Raw genomic sequence first — 17,515 nt, 5'->3', positions numbered from 1 at the left:
TAGGTAGGGCGCCTGTGATTATCCCCTTGCAGGAGTTGTCCGGGGAAGCCACATACGCAGAGACTTGATACGATTTGTTTGCGAGCAGGAGCGTCTGAATGTGGCAAAGCTGTTCCGCCAGGTCAGGGTCCGGGGTGCTGACCAGTGCGATGTTCTGTTCCTTGCGTACTCGTATGCGCGCCGTCGGAGGCAGCGGGGCTCGGAGTGCGGTTTGTATCGCGTCTCGCAGCGGTAAGACCGCTTCTTGTTGTAGTGATATACCTCCTCTTATTCGGAGAACCACCTTGTGGTCCCCTGCGGGGAGGCGCGGCAGTCGAGGCCAGCCGGGTCCGTGTCGACGTTCGCGTGAGTCGAATGGGGCGGGTGGAGTCTTGAAGGACTCCTCGGCGACAACCCTCCGTCGGCGAGCGTCGACCACCCGGTACCATGGAGTGTGAGGCACGGGTGGCTGAGGGTGTGTATCATTGGGCATGTCGGCTGCTCCGCTCCGGCCGGGGCGGTAGTCGCAGAACTCGATGTCGCGTTCGGGCTCCAAGTCGTCTGCATCCATGCAGTCCAGTTGGCCTGCCGGGTCGGAATTGCTGGTGGCCATCTCCGCGGCTCGGGCCCCTACCCTGGGAGCCGCGTTGCAGGGTGCGTCGGATGCCGACGCGGCGTCCGCGTCCGCCGTGCCGCTGTCGCGGTGGCGCGTTTAGGCTTAACGCGGTGACCGCGGCTTAGGGATTTAAAACGTACGTCTCGGGCTAAGAAAAGAGTCGAGCCCGGAAATATTAGTGTCAAGTAAGAGCTGGTGACTTGCCAGTGACGATGGTTGTAAGATTTCTTGCCGATGGTGAAAGATGCCGGGTGGTTGAGGGTGGATAGCGGAGCCCGCTGCGACGCGATGTGCATCCTCCGTTGCCCAGGTAGCGTCTCCACAGAGTGTGGACATGCGCTTCTACTACAGCGTTGGCCACGAGAATCGCGGACGCCATAGTAGACGCCCTTGGCGGACGCCGTAGGGACGCGTTGCCGGCACTCATGTGTCTTGAAAGCGGTCTGCAACATGGCTAAAGTGCGCGCCTGCGCGGGCCTCATCTTCGAAGCGATCTGCGTTGTTTTCACGCGCGTAGTGCTGGTAGCTTTGTGTACGCTGTGCTTTCGACGTTTCGTTCGCGTTGAAGCGACAGATGCACAGAGGTCAATTGCCTCGCGGCTGCTGCCATGATTCCTATCTCCAGCGTTTTCAGACATTTTCCGCTGTCATCGAGCTAGATGTGTTCATGTTTGTGCGTGCGCGCGTGTCACCGTGCTGGTTAATTTAGTTAAAACACGTTGACGAGCTAGTTGGTTTGAATCCATGATACAATGGGTAAGCACGAATGAACAAGGACGTAGAAAGATGCAGACGCGCAAAGACAGCGTTGTCTCTGTGTGGCTGTTTCTTTGTACATCTTCGTTGAGGCACCCTTACATATTCTATCATTGGTAATTTTAGTTAGATAATGTTTACAAGTTTATACAGCCGATAAAACTATTCTTACTGTCGTATCGGCGCCGCCGCTATCAGTGCGTGATCGACGAAAGACAGGAGACGACTGTAGTCCAAAACGCCAGCAAGGGGAAAGAGCCCCGTCTTTATTTCCACAGCGGTTTAAGTAGAACCAGCGTGACGTCTGTGACACGTGGTTCCATACATGCGTCAGGCGCAATGACTCGGCGCGCCCTGCGGGAGCGTGCTTTCAGCCGCAGAGAAATACATTCCAACACACTTACTTCGCGCAGCTATCTACTAATTTGCTATCGCAATCGGTGCTTTGCCTTTCGGGCGGAACTGCGAATTTTTCCTTCACGTGGAAGTTTCTGCCTCATACGTTAGTACTGTTAGAGTGCAATGATTGCATGTTTTTCTTTTCAAGTATAGCAGTAAGCAGCCGCTAAAGACTTCGTAATGCCTGCCGCATGCATCCTAACCTGTTTTCATTCTGCTGTTAATTTTCTTCTCATGATTAGGGTGATGTTGCATGGGAAAGAATTTATTCATTTTTACGCTTTTCGGGCAAATTATAAATGGAAAGTGTCAAAACAAGATGGCGTACGACTGATTCCTAGGAATGTGTAAAATGTACCACACAGCTGGAAAACACAGTAGCCAAATGAAAATGTAGAACATTTTGAATGTCATCGTAAAAAGACACACTTTGTCGGTTTAGCGCCCTTAATAATTCAAGGAGTATCTAAGCTACGCTCGCATACAGATCCAAGGTACCGGAATGCCTTGACTTTCAGTGAATGACTTAAGTAGGTCGAATCTTAGCTGCAGTAGTGGGCTTCGGTCGAAGAAGATCGTATCTATTCGCGTCGGCAGTCTGTCTCAAATGTCCGTGGCCGCGCAGTGATGTTATTTCTGCAAGGCTACACGTAAGGAGATTCAGACGTATAGTTTCTGCTTTAAAAACTTACCAGGCATAGCCATCTGTGCCCCGCAGGACTTCGATCTCGACTTCGAGCTCGAAGTCAACTTCGAACTCGCCTTCGAACTCCGGTCTGGCACCGCAATTTTCTGAAGAAAAAGTTTCATTGAGAAGCTCGCAACGTCGTCTTCATCCACTTTACTTTTCCCAGCTATGACTTTCGAAATACATTGACAGTTGACTGTGCTCCCGGAGTCTGTCTGTCATGTATCACGAAAAGCTACACACTAATTTCACATGCGAGAATATCACACGATAGCTCCATGGTTAATGTGTGCAGCACTTAAAATATTGCCGCAAAGGCACGATATCAGTCTGCAACGGCTGATAAAGTTTCATTTTCCTTTGTCATATAATGAGCGAGGGAACGACACGTGATCAGGTAGGGCAGATAATCGGCCGTCAATTAGAGTTATAGAACGTGTGCAAGGCGAAGGAAAGCGCAGTCGGGCACAGCAGGAAACTTGGCATTGTTAAAGAAAAGGTGATTTGCAAGCATTAGCTGGTGTCAGCTGACACAAGACAGGGACAATTGGAGATAGGTGGGAGAGGCCCTCGTGCTGTAGTGGACATTTATAACATGATGGTGGTGATGATGATTGTGAAGTTGAGGATTACGAAGAGGCCTGACACGGCGGTAAAGGTGTCATAGCGATGACAGTGTGACAACATGACGTACACATTAAACGAACATTCGAAATCAGCTTTATTTCATGTCGCAGGAAACTGGAATATTCGTGAGAGATGTGAACGTTTAGGTAGAGGTTATGTAAATAACAGGGTTGGGCAAATAAACGAAAGTTTAGAACAAGGAATAGAATAGTGTCCCGTTAGATTCAGCCTTCGAATGCAATAGTCACTATTTTTAAATGCGAGCATTTTTCGCATAACTTTCAGATCTTTCAAAACATCAGCTGCACCTCATTTCATCAAAATTGGAGCAAAAGTACGGGTATATTTCACATCTGCGGGCATAGTACGGACGTAAAAGAGGATGACTTGCGTAGTGGAGCAGGCTACTATGCTTGAGTAGCCCCTCTTCACAGGCTATCTGGCCACCATTCGCACAATTTGAAGAGTCCTGTGCATGCGAAGCAACTAGATGTTTGCTCCAGATGGCCCAGTTGTGCGTTTAACAAACAGCGCTTGATAACGTTCTATGTAATGACCCAAACTTGCCAAATTTAAGAATATCAGGATGTGAACATCGTTTTATATTAAATGTGATAACAGCTGTTCAATATTCGAGAACTATTCGACCACTATTTGATATTTCAGTCGGTTTCTTTCTGGCACTAGGCGATTGGTATTGCATTCGGTCTAAATATTAATATTCGTTTCCCCCTAGTAAGCCGTGTGTTCTTGTACGATAGAAGCTCTTGTATGTAGACGCACTGTGTTGTGTAAGAATGAAGGAATTCGGAATAACGAAGAATTACGTAAATATTTTTACCGGAAAAATTTTGCATTTGACTAGTGCTGAGAAATGTGCTCAAAATAGAAACTTTAGTTTGAGTGAAGCAGTATTACTTTGTCTATTATGGAATATGTAAAAGCTTCTATCCTTGCCTCGAAAAGTAAACAGGCTTTCTGCTCCTTCCGTTTTTAGTTGGCAGCATGCTTATTGTCTTCATTTCGTGACTGTCAATTGTATTATACACATATTAAGAAGCAAGCAATAATGAGAACAACTATCTAAAATATAGTGTAATAAGGTATCCGCTAGATAATTCCGCACAGAACTTGGGATACACACTCACTACAGTCAAGCCTATGGCTCTACAGTCCCATGGTTAAAATGTGGCTGCTTACGATCACACGTCTCGCGAGTTCCGTCCTCTTTCACAGCTTTCTGGAAGCAGAAAGTCTTGCGTTGAAGAGTGTATTAGAGACGCCTGGTCCTATACTTCAGTCCCAGGCAGGAGCACGCAAGGAGCTGCAACACCACGCATTCAAAGCGTTCTTAATCGCTTTGCGTTTTGTTAATATAGGCCATTTCTATTGCGATAGAGAAAACACTCGCATACAGGTCTCCTTTAGTTTATGAGACTGCACATCTGGTACTACGAGCTGCCGAGAACGTGTAGCGTCCTGTGCGAAGGATGTATAAAAATATTTATGTGACTGCTGCAGACTTAGCAGTGGAAGTGCGAAAGCAGAAGGGTCACACTTTTGGGGCAAGATAGTTTGCAAGACATAGCACGAAAATTTGCAAAGGGGTGCGGCTGGCTGCTTTTAACTAGCTAGTTAGTTAATACGAGTTTAATGACGCAAAGTAGTGATTTATGTATGTATGTATGTATGTATGTATGTATGTATGTATGTATGTATGTATGTATGTATGTATGTATGTATGTATGTATGTATGTATGTATGTATGTATGTACGTACGTACGTACGTACGTACGTACGTATGTATGTATGTATGTATGTATGTATGTATGTATGTATGTATGTATGTATGTATGTATGTATGTATGTATTCTGCGAAACAAAGTTACGGCAAGAAACACCAAGCGATAAGCGGTTAAATATTTTTATGAGCTCAAACGTTTAGCAGCTTTCCTCCTAAAGCGCTTAAGTACTGATATGCCGTATTTTTTTCCCTTTTACCAAAGCTTTCGTAGAACTATCACTTAAGCGCTTCTGCCATTCTATTTTTGATATATTCTTTTTTTACAGTACTTTACCATTACTGCTGTTTCTGGAACGAATGAAGATGGCTTCGTTGCCATTGACGATGTGCTGATCAGCGAGCAATGTAATCAAATGAGTGAGTAGCAAAAAGTATTTGTATCTTTTTTAATCAGTAAGCAAGCGAAGCCAACGAACACGCCAAACCGGTCACATGTGACCCTGCCTTGGGTCTTCTGTTAAATCTTATGTCTCCACACTGAAAGAGTATCATTGGAACATCGTGGTCATCTCTAAAAGATTTACACCTGGCCACATAAGTTTATGGATGACGGAATCTCAGAAAGCGTTCAATGCCCGAGCAGCCTGTAGCATTAGCCAGCAAAACTGCATACAATTTTGTTAGCATGTTCGAGTCGAGGCCCGAAATGCAAGTACCAGGCTGTGTTGTGAGGCTGCGGAGATATTCAGCTTTTTCACAGATTTCATGGTCCGTAATATATTGTGGTCGCGTGTGCTTAGTCTAATAAGTGTACTTAGTCTATACATACCGTTGCAATTTAATCTATTGGACATGTGCAGATTACACGTGAACTTCGGCGTTGTTGGCCAACATCAGTGTACTTTCTGTAAACCAACTTAGCGTATACGGACGGCAGTTAACTGAAAAAACATATATAAGAAGACTATAATAATTATACTGGCCAAAAGAACAAAATGAAATAAATGTCGCAGTTTCGCCCCGCAGGCGAAGCATAAATAGCGAGAGCAAAGTGTTACACTACTACAACGAAGTAACGTTCGTATTTACAGCAACTGTAAAATTTGCACTGAATCTTCGCTTGCCAATTAAATTACAAGGCATTATGTCACGTGAGCAGAGGCAAGCAACATCAGTTATTACTCGGTGCCTGCGAGCACTCGCTGTCACAACGCTGACGTGATGAAGAGCGGCGGCAGCGAGGAGCAATGGCTTAGAGCTGCAACACACTTCACCGCACGTCTCCAAAACTTAAGATTACGCAGCCTCATACACTCATCATCATCATCATCATCAGCCTGATTACGCCCACTGCAGGGCAAAGGCCTCTCCCATACTTCTCCAACTACCCCGGTCATGTACTAATTGTGGCCATGTTGACCCTCCAAACTTCCTAATCTCATCTGTCCACCTAACTTTCTGTCGCCCCCTGCTACGCTTCCCTTCCCTCGGAATCCAGTCCGTAACCCTTAATGACCATCGGTTATCTTCCCTCCTCATTACATGTCCTGCCCATGCCCATTTCTTTTTCTTGATTTCAACTAAGATGTCATTAACGCGCGTTTGTTCCCTCACCCAATCTGCTCTTTTCTTATCCCTTAACGTTACACCTATCATTTTTCTTTCCATAGCTCGTTGCGTCGTCCTCAATTTAAGTAGAACCCTTTTCGTAAGCCTCCAGGTTTCTGCCCCGTACGTGAGTACTGGTAAGACACAGCTGTTATACACTTTTCTCTTGAGGGATAATGGCAACCTGCTGTTCATGATCTGCGAATGCCTGCCAAACGCACCCCAGCCCATTCTTATTCTTCTGATTATTTCACTCTGATGATCTGGATCAGCAGTCACTACCTGTCCTAAGTAGATGTATTCTCTTACCACTTCCAGTGCCTCGCTACCTATCGTAAACTGCTGTTCCCTTCCGAGACTGTTAAACATTACTTTAGTTTTCTGCAGATTCATTTTTAGTCCCACCCTTCTGCTCTGCCTCTCCAGATCAGTGAGCATGCATTGCAGTTGGTCCCCTGAGTTACTAAGCAAGGCAATATCATCAGCGAAGCGCAAGTTACTAAGGTATTCTCCATTTACTCTTATCCCCAATTCTTCCCAATCCAGGTCTCTGAATACCTCCTGTAAACACGCTGTGAATAGCATTGGAGAGATCGTATCTCCCTGCCTGACGCCTTTCTTTATTGGGATTTTGTTGCTTTCTTTATGGAGGAGTACAGTGGCTGTGGAGCCGCTATAGATATCTTTCAGTATTTTTACATACGGCTCGTCTACACCCTGATTCCGCAATGCCTCCATGACTGCTGAGGTTTCGACTGAATCAAACGCTTTCTCGTAATCAATGAAAGCTATATATAATGGTTGGTTATATTCCGCACATTTCTCTATCACCTGATTGATAGTGTGAATATGATCTATTGTTGAGTAGCCTTTACGGAATCCTGCCTGGTCCTTTGGTTGACGGAAGTCTAAGGTGTTCCGGATTCTATTTGCAATTACCTTAGTAAATACTTTGTAGGCAACGGACAGTAAGCTGATCGGTCTATAATTTTTCAAGTCTTTGGCGTCGCCTTTCTTATGGATTAGGATTATGTTAGCGTTCTTCCAAGATTCCGGTACGCTCGAGGTCTTGAGGCATTGCGTATAGAGGCTGGCCAGTTTTTCTAGAACAATCTGCCCACCATCCTTCAGCAAATCTGCTGTTACCTGATCCTCCCCAGCTGCCTTCCCCCTTTGCATAGCTCCCAAGGCTTTCTTTACTTCTTCCGGCGTTACTTCTGGGATATCGAATTCCTCTAGATTATTCTCTCTTCCATTATCATCGTGGGTGCCACTCGTACTGTATAAATCTCTATAGAACTCCTCAGCCACTTGAACTATCTCATCCATATTAGTAATGATATTGCCGGCTTTGTCTCTTAGCGCATACATCTGATTCTTGCCAATTCCTAGTTTCTTCTTCACTGCTTTTAGGCTTCCTCCGTTCCTGAGAGCTTGTTCAATTCTATCCATGTTATGCTTCCTTATGTCAGCTGTCTTACGCTTGTTGATTAACTTCGAAAGTTCTGCCAGTTCTATTCTAGCTGTAGGGTTAGAGGCTTTCATACATTGGCGTTTCTTGATCAGATCTTTCGTCTCCTGCGATAGCTTACTGGTATCCTGTCTAACGGAGTTACCACCGACTTCTATTGCACACTCCTTAATGATGCCCACAAGATTGTCGTTCATTGCTTCAACACTAAGATCCTCTTCGTGGCTTAAAGCCGAATACCTGTTCTGTAGCTTGATCTGGAATTCCTCTATTTTCCCTCTTAGCGCTAACTCATTGATCGGCTTCTTATGTACCAGTTTCCTCCGTTCCCTCCTCAGGTCTAGGCTAATTCGAGTTCTTACCATCCTGTGGTCACTGCAGCGCACCTTACCGAGCACATCCACATCTTGTATGATGCCAGGGTTAGCGCAGAGTATGAAATCTATTTCATTTCTAGTCTCGCCGTTCGGGCTCCTCCATGTCCACTTTCGGTTATTCCGCTTGCGGAAGAAGGTATTCATTATCCTCATATTATTCTGTTCTGCAAACTCTACTAATACCTCCCCCCTGCTATTCCTAGTGCCTATGCCATATTCCCCCACTGCCTTGTCTCCAGCATGCTTCTTGCCCACCTTGGCATTGAAATCGCCCATCAGTATAGTGTATTTTGTTTTCACTCTACCCATCGCCGATTCCTCATACACTAGGCGCGCGAAAAGACACGGCGTGCATGTGGGCATCAGCCATCTCAGCTCGTCCTTGGCTTTTACACCCGCCACAGATTACATCCCAGATACCACGCGCGGACCAGGTATGCACTCTCTCCTGTGGAGAGCCATGCGCAGACTTGACATGGCTACAGGCGGAGACGCGCGCTCTCTTTTCCTATGGCATACTTGATCGCGTCACCTCCGATAGCGGGCGTATAGGGGAAGACGGCAGGCATTAAGCTACCAATCTTCGAGGCCTGCGCTTGCGCCCTTTCTCTCGCACCCGCAGGTGCGTCTGTGGTGTAGGTATAATTCGCCGGGAGTGTCCGGGAGCTTCACGACATAGTATTCTTCAAAATTATGTAGACCGGCAAAGTTTGTATTTGTTCTCTATCTCTCGTTTCACGCAGCACGGTCGACACAGAGGTTTGATTGTGGCAACCAGACTGTGACGATAGAGCGCGTGTGTGACTTCGTGATCGACTGCGCCAACGGCGACGACGAGCGGAACTGTGGGGACTGCGACTTCAGCGACGGCCTGTGCGGCTGGGTGGCCGACAGCCCTCTGAACCGTGGACCGACGGCATGGCGTCGCAAGTCGGTAGGCGAAGTCGACAACTCGCCGCTCACCAAAGCAAACGCTAAGCGGAATGGTGAGTGCTCGTGGAAATAGCTGCGCGTTCGTTGGAAGGTCTGGAGTCGCCGGAGGCTATGAAACAATTCAAACTAGAAATAAGAACACGCGAAGGTGGAGGCAAGAGATCATTAACAGTGGTTGAGCAAGGAATGCGGCCTCAGCTAGCGTCTATTCGCTACAACTTGACTTCGCCAAGGAAGCAACTGCTTTCTCTAGCAGTTTTTTGCTAGCAAAGCATGCTTTCCCCCACCCTCAATGGAATCGGAAGGAAAGGGGGAGAGAGAGACAGAACAGTAAGCATATTCGCTGTGTAAGGTGAGTAAGATCGAAGTGTTCAAGCAAGGGGGGGAAGGAAAAGAAAAAAAAAACACTTTGGCTTCCCTTACCCAACTATTCGTACAAGCAGATTCTCCTCTTTCGCCGTTTAGGGTTTGGTAGTACCAGCTAACGTATACCGGTGCTGCTAAGGAAAGCAGTTCCTCTACTGATGAAAACACGCCCTTTTGTGAAAGCGTTGGCACACAGAAGCTGTCAGTCATTCCTGTTCGTGGAAAGAGATTCAATAAGCAAGTAAATGTTTAACGAAGGTTGCAAACAATTCATTTGGCACCGTATTTTTAGTTTTTCGAAGATGTCTCGAATATCCTTTCTGTAATAAAACTATATACCTTTTAATCAACGCTGAACGTAGAAATATTGTGATCCTATACAAACCTAAAATTATGTTCGGCTGCCGCTTTTGTTTCTGTAAGCTAAGTTTACTTCACAATAAGCGATGAATCAGTCACTATGCCACTCTGCTGCCGAGCATAGCTACGCGGTTTAGACCGTGACCATGTGCCGTAGCCCAGTCCGATGGAAGCGTGAACTTGCGTCTACAGCGCATCGAATACAATTTAAAGGGTCGTAGATGGTCAGAATTAATCCAGAGCCTTGCTGTAGTTCTCATCTCATAGCCCTGTGTTTTCTGGGACATTAAAGCCAGTTTTTTGATCATGCTTTAACAAAAACCATTTGATCATGTCGTTCTCAATGCGAAATACTATAGTGCCGCAACCATAACCCGTATTTTCATGGATTTTTCTATGCGTTGCTTCGTCTTAATGCGTAAGCATTATAGAAGGGAAAGTCGGGCGAATTGGTTGTAATTCATGTTTCGGAAAGTAACAGCACTAAACAGACAAAGACACAGTCAAAGCCCGGCATTGCACTCTCTGCGGGATCGGCCCACGTATGGGGAGTGCTTAACGCCTGCTTCAACTCCGCCGCGGGCCCGCCCTGCATCGCGCTATCTTCGGGCCCGGCCCACGTATGGGGAGGGCTTAACACCTGCTTCACCTCCACCGTGGATCGGCCCGGCACTGCACTATTGCAGGGATCGGCCCACGATAGAGAGGGCTTAACGCCTGCTTCACTTCCGCCGCGGGTCGGCCCGGCATTGCACTGTATCCGGGATCGGTCCACGTACGGGGAGTGCTTAACGCCTGCTTCACCTGCACCGCGGGTCGGCCCGGCATTGCACTATCTCCGGGTTCGGCCCACATACGGGCAGTGCTTAAGGCTTCCTTCACCTCCGGCACGGGTCGGCCCGGCATCGCGCTATCCCCTGGATCGGCCCACCTATGGGTAGTTTTTTGCTTACTACGCCAACGACGACACGAAGATTTCCTTGGACGGTATGGGTACGCAGCTTCGCTGTAGAAGAGAATACCCATAGAGATACATAGGACGCCTTAGAATATGCACGTAAATGCTTATAGTAGGGGTGGGCTAACTGAAATTTATAGGTGGGTCACCTTGAAATTTGCAGGTGCGCCAACTACTATTTGGGTGTGGGCTCACCTGAAAGTTGCGGCTCGGCCGACTTAAATTTTGAACTGGGCCAGCTTAAGTTTATGGCTTGGGGAACTTGAAATTTGCAAAGGGGCCAACTTGAAATGTTGGGTGGGCCAGCTTAAATTAGGGGGTGGCCCATCTCAAATTTTGAAGGTGGGCCAACTTAATGTTTCAACGTGGGCCCACTGAAATTTGGTGATGGGCCAAGTAGAAATGTGGGGTTGGGCCAACTTAAGTTAGGGGGTGGGCCAACTTGAAATTTCGGGGTGGGTCAAGGTAAACATGGGGATAGGACAAATTAAAATCTGGGGGTGGGCGAAACTAAATTTCGGGGTGGGCCAAATGGAAGTTTCTGGATGGACCAAGTTAAATTTGGGGGTGGGTCAACTTACATTTAGGGTGGAGTCAACTTCAATTTCAGGGTGGGCCTACTTGAATTTGGGGGTTCGCCGAACTGGAATGCGGGTATGGGCCTACTTGAAATTTGGGGGTGAATCTACTTAAATTGGGGGATGGCACAACTTGAGACTTTGGGGCGGCCCAATGTCTAATCGAACGCTGCTGAACATCCTTCGAATTATGAACACCTCACGGGCAAGCGAGCAAGCTGAGACGCTTGGTGCGTTTACATTGGTCCTGAGCGAGGTGCAGTCAGAATGCAGGCGGCGAGAGCTTGCGTGGGCCGGGAACGCGCGCACAACAGAGACTTGCGAGAGCGACGGCGAGGGTGATATGCTGTAGCGGCGATGCACACTCCTCTCACGCAACACCACACGTGGTACTGCGGCAGCTGGTGTTCCTTTTCGAGCGATGCGCTGCGTGCTCTGTCGAGGCACGCTCGAGCCCACCGTTTCGGCTCCATTCGTACGCTTGCATTGAAGAAGCCGGAGGCGGCGAGAAAATCTGGCCATTGCCTACTAAAGCCCAATAATTCTTTGCAACCGGACAGGGCATGGGTAGATGCGCATAAGCTAGACAAAGCAAGTATGCAAAACTAAGCAAGAACAAAGTCACGGCCGAACCAAACAATGATTACGCTTTAGTAGACAATTATCAGAATTACTGTAGCTTTTCTCACTCTCTCGATAGCTACATTTCGGTCAACAATATGTAAAACTAAAAGAGGGAATGAATATTGCCGTTTTAAATGACGCTGCAAGAGTGCGTGGAAATCAGAAATGCCGTGCAAAAGGTGTTCGCGTGGTTAAACAATTTCAGAAGGTGGGAGGCGGGAGGGCAGCAGCGTTTTAGGATAAGAAGAAAATTTCTTGAAGCACTAGAGGAATGCACCTGTATTAAAACAACCTAGCCTAGTGATTGAACAAAAAACTGAGCAGCCATTTCCCCTTGTGAAGGTGGTTGACGAGCGAAACTGCTCTGGTGGTATAAATTATGCTGGTATAGAGTTTTGTTGGCAAGTAACTGTGCATAGAATTATTTATATGTCATTTATGCGGAATACAAAGTAACATCAGGCGCGCACTATGTAACGCTCCATGTCATACATACACAGAGCTACCACCGAAGAGCTTTTACGGCGCAGCTCTAAAGGCGCAGATGTCGACGCAGCTGCAACGGGGCGTCGTTTAGACGCAGGTGGCCGTTAAACTGATCATCGACGCGAACTACGATATGTCAATGGATATGCGTTGACCAGGGTGCAGTCAAAGGGAAGGCACGAAACAAAACATGTTTATCTGTAGTTTGTGATTCAGCATACTACCTAGTTCACTAGCTGAATAAAGGTTGTAAGGACTATAGTTTTATTCTAGCGGACAAAATGGGGCTGTCCGTTTCCCTCCTGCGGAAGCCCATGTATCGACAGCAGACGGGAATTCCACAGTATTTGCAATTTCAATATGAGCTATGTAATCATGAAAAGTAAATAAAACTCGGCGTAAAATTAGAGTTTTCTTACGGGTAATTGTCATATAAGCTTTGGGGGGATAGCTTTGATAAAACAAGAGTTGCAGGTGTTTTCTCTAACCATACTCCTTCTGTAGATGGCCATGTATTAACAACAGATGGAAATTCTGTAACGTTTGCAACTTCACTGTCCAATAACTAATTATGACAAGTAAATGAAACTCGACGTAATGATTAGTCGACTTAGCGGCCAATTTCAGTATGATTTTTTCCAAGATGTCCACATTACATTGAGAGCAACAGAGCATTCGCGAGAAAGTTGGCTTTGTCGCGAGGCGTTTTCTGTTCGCTGCCACGATTTTTCCGGAAGGTAGCCATAGATAGCTTCACTGTAATAATAATTGCATTGAACTTATCACGAAGTTCGTGCTATTCACAGTAAATAAGGAAAAATCGGAGGTGACTCTGAAGGCGAATCGTTTGGATACCTCTAGTGATATCCGATTCTTGTATCAATGAAAGATGCATGCACTTGTTTAAAAGAAAGAGAGAGAAGTAGGCTGTTCTAATGCTAGAGCCCACACGGCTCACCAATTTCGGATGCTATGGATTGGAAACCTGAAAAGTAAGTACAATGAATATATTTTTACTCATAAGCAAAAAAATGATACATTTTCATGTTTTCTCCGTGCGAAAAGTCATTGCGTTTCGTCACGCTCAGACACTACTTGCTCCATCAAGTGTTTGTCTTGTTCAAATAATCTCATTTTGGTTTGTACCCACGCTGGTGACTCAGTGACTATGTCTGTCTTTAATTTTTGTGTGCAAAGTTCTATTGCAATGTGAGAAATGTAGTTGCTTTACTGACATCTGTTGTGAATGTTCCTGCCTATTACCAGTGATCACTGAAGAGAAAAATAGAGTTTAATCGCCACCGTAAGCATTCAAGCAAACAAAGGAGACTGAACTTGTTGGTTTTCGAAATGAAGTTCTCGTATCGAACACAGTAAAGTAAGCATCAAACCTCAGTGAGAAGGTGCGCCTTGTTGAAATATAAAACCAGAACCATTCGTATAGTTGAACACAATAACCCAGGGTGTCGAAAAAGCAATATATGTGTAACCTAAAAACACAGTCACAGTTAAAAGGCCCTCCGTGTGTCCATTTCGAGTTCCGAATTCATAGCTTTATGCGAGGAGTTTCGTGGTGCCCCAGATACTGGCCAAAGGTACTGCTGAGGATAAATCAGAAATGACAATGCTGCTTATATGTGAAGAAACAAATGGACCATTGTTTTTATCCATTTCAGGATTTTACCTGCTGCTTCATTCAAATGCAACGAGGCCCACTCGAAGAACTACGCGTGCAGGCATCAATTCTCCAGTTATTAGGAACACCGACAAATTATGCACGCTCACGTTTTGGTACAACTACATTTTGAATGGTTAGTACGTTTAAGCCAATTTCCATTCGCTTTTTTGGTGTTTATCAGGTTTTATAATTGTTATATTGCTAAGAACCTAAAGGTTCTTAGCGATAACTCGAACTTGCTGTGTAAAGTAATGCGTAATTTTGAACGCTTTGGTTCTGCGTTCTTGCTACAAGTGCATGGCGGAATGCGAAAGCATACAAGGACACAAGGACGTCTTTTCACCTTCTCTCTCGTACTGGTCTAAATGAATACTGCTGTATAAAGCCTGTAGCTCCGCTTCGTACGAAAATCGACACATGCGTGCGCATGAAATTGATGAAAAGTATACACTAAACGGTGGCTCACTTGAGTATCTTGCTTCGGCAGTCTTTTTTTCATGTTATAACTATTTTTGTAACTGTCACTTTTTGAGCAATAGTGTTCGTCTAGAAACCTTTTGATGCAATAAAATGCAAATCAAGGGTAACGGTGGACTGAACTACATCGAAGCTTTTCCACCTGAAGCAAGCTGGCCATGAATTGAAGAAAAACGTTGTGAAGATGCATGTACTTAATAAAAAATAAGCTAAAATAAAAAAGAACGCCTTCAATTCATGTTCAGCTCTGAACTTGTGGCAACGATACGTCACGATATTTTAAAAAAGGACAACTTGCTGCCAGTGGGAACTGGAATTCCGTCCTCAGGACCACATGTGCGAAATTAAAGTTGTGTTAGGTCAGCGGATGAACAATGAGGTAAATTCAATTTCTTTTTTATTTCTCCAAAACGTTCATGAAATGGGTTTCTGCACTAGAACCTGCTGTCTGTAGCTTGACAAAGGCCCGGAAACGATACAGAAATCCAGACTTCACATCATGGCGCTATCAGTGCTCAACTTCGATGGGTATAATATCACGGTATGCCAAGTCTGAGCAGAAACTTAGAAGCAATAACATAGCAATACCTAATATAAAAGTAAATAATCTATCTTTGAATGATGTGAACATTGTGTAATGAAAGAATAAAAAACGTCCCTCGAATGTTATTAGATACCTAGATATTGACATGCATGTCGAAGCTAGTTTTGGAAATGTTTGTGGCTATGCAGTTGGATATGAGAAAAAGATAGATCGCACACACTTCATGTAACGTGGCTTTCAGAGTAGGCAACACGCTAATGAATTACTCCATGGAAAAACAATTGCTTCTTGAACTAAGTGGCCGTGTTGTACAAAGAAAGCGGACCCTTCCCCACCTTAAGCTGCCTTCAGTGTTTGTGGGCTTCAAATTCTAGATGCGTGAAAGAAATCCAAACTCGGTTCTGTAGGGCTTTTTCTAATTTCAAAAGGAGGGCCTTGCGTTTTATGCTTTAGGTATCAGAAAATACTTTTCTGGGCAGTTGGCTGCGCTGACGTTCGTGTTTGAAGTTGTGCTTTCGGTTTAATGGTCACACCACATTCACTTTTTTGGTAGTAAGTTGCGCTGAAGTGAGGAATGAATCTTGCTGTCTGCATTCAGCAGCATATAAGTGTCACATGACTGTATGCATATCTGTCTTTAGAAACAACGGCATTAGGAACCTTTAACAACTATAAAAAGTCGTAACCTAGGTAATGGCAGTCACTTTTACTCAACCAGTGGCATTTTCTGGATCAGCAGTTTCATGTGCGCTCTGCTTGATCTTCATAAATAAGTCATTTCTATTGTAAACCTATATTCGCAAAGCCGAAAACAATCAGAAACAAAAACCAAAGTACATCTTAAGTTTTCCTATCCATATTCGTCACACCACCTAGTCATGCGTCATTATAACGCAATAAAAAGAAGCAGGGGTTTACACCTCTACTGAGACAGGGACAAACTGTATAGAGGAACAATGCCAATGCCAACTCACGGCCAGAAGAAACGATGTGTGGGTGATTTTTTTTCCCTTGTGCTTTATTTCTGTATCGTCCTCTTTTTCAGGAACACGTATGGACATCGACCTGATGATGAGGGCTGGCGGGTATGGTTTGCCAGTCTGGACTCTTAGTGCGCTGAGTGAGACCCCTGAAGAAGGAACCTGGAATTTCGGAGCGGTCGAAATAGGCCGCTATCCATCAGAAATCAGCGTGAGTCATGGGAAGAAAATTTGTTTGTTGCTTCCGATATACTTACAGTGAACAAGCCCACATTACCTTACAATAAGTACGACTTAAGCGGCGCCTTAGGTTTTAGAGGCATCAGGTCAGTATTTTCACTTACCAGGTAGGGCTTGTTGGACATATTTACCTACAGCTGGAAATCCGTAAGAAAAAGAGGGAATCTAACTTCTCGGCAGGGATAGAGTTTTTATTGCGATAGCAATTTCATGGGCACTGCAAGCGCATTTCCGCCGTCGGCTTCGATGTTGTCATGAGGCGCCGTATGAAATAGAAGGGCGATAACTAAAGCCTTAAGCGATAACACTGTCGCCGCGCTCCCTACGTTGTCTGTGCGAGTGAAAACTTGCGAGGGGAACCCACAATCGCGGCTCAATCTCGCCTACGCGAAAGAGAGGGAAGTGGGCAGAAAGCGCGCCGTCTCCCGTCGTACAGGAGGCATCCAAGGTTGCAAGGCACCGAGGGGAAGGGTAGAGAGGGGGCGGTGTTCTACTCCGGCTGCAACTGCGCATGCGGCAGCTGCGCGCGGTCGCCCGGCCGTACCTTGAGAGCGACCTGCGTTGGGGTGCGTCAGTGGCTCACACCTTTGTGTGTGCTGTCTGTTCTCGGCGCTCACTTTTTTTTTGAAGCGATAGACACCATGAATGCCACTTCGGTCGCTGCTGATGCAGTGTTTCCTCGCGCGAGTGCTTCGACAGCGAGTTTCCGCGGTTGTCGAGTGAGATGTGTTCATGTTTGCTTGCGCGTGCGTGACACCATGGTTGTTAATTTAGTTAGTGTTCCTATGTTTACAAGTTTATACGGCCGATAAAACTAATACGCTTACTTCGTGTGCCTGTCCACTAATTTGGTATTGCAATCGATGCTTTGCCTTTGGGGCGAAAATGCGACTTTCTTGTTTCACAGTATGTGACTTACACACTTACCCCAAGATAGGACGATAGGATTACCTAGAGCAAACAGAGTCGCGTACGGTGTTCTGCTGTCGCACACAATATTGCGTTAGGTAATCGCAACCCAGACAC

At 45.8% G+C, this 17,515-nt stretch overlaps 1 protein-coding gene across 2 annotated transcripts in view; it reads left to right on the top strand.

Moving 5' to 3' along the window:
* Positions 1-17,515, top strand: part of LOC126537871 (MAM and LDL-receptor class A domain-containing protein 1-like) — a 242,010-nt gene that overhangs the window by 136,846 nt on the left and 87,649 nt on the right. For both annotated transcript variants that reach the window (XM_055074502.2, XM_050184968.3), the window contains exons 34-37: positions 5,136-5,226; positions 9,009-9,251; positions 14,247-14,381; positions 16,315-16,460. In XM_055074502.2, the coding sequence (XP_054930477.2) occupies positions 5,136-5,226; positions 9,009-9,251; positions 14,247-14,381; positions 16,315-16,460 (615 nt within the window). The remainder of the gene's footprint in view (positions 1-5,135; positions 5,227-9,008; positions 9,252-14,246; positions 14,382-16,314; positions 16,461-17,515) is intronic.

Source organism: Dermacentor andersoni, chromosome 4, assembly GCF_023375885.2.
Source record: "Dermacentor andersoni chromosome 4, qqDerAnde1_hic_scaffold, whole genome shotgun sequence".
Lineage (NCBI taxonomy): Eukaryota > Metazoa > Arthropoda > Arachnida > Ixodida > Ixodidae > Dermacentor > Dermacentor andersoni.
The sequence above is the reverse complement of the archived record's forward strand: the minus strand, read 5'-3'. Positions and strand labels throughout refer to the sequence as shown.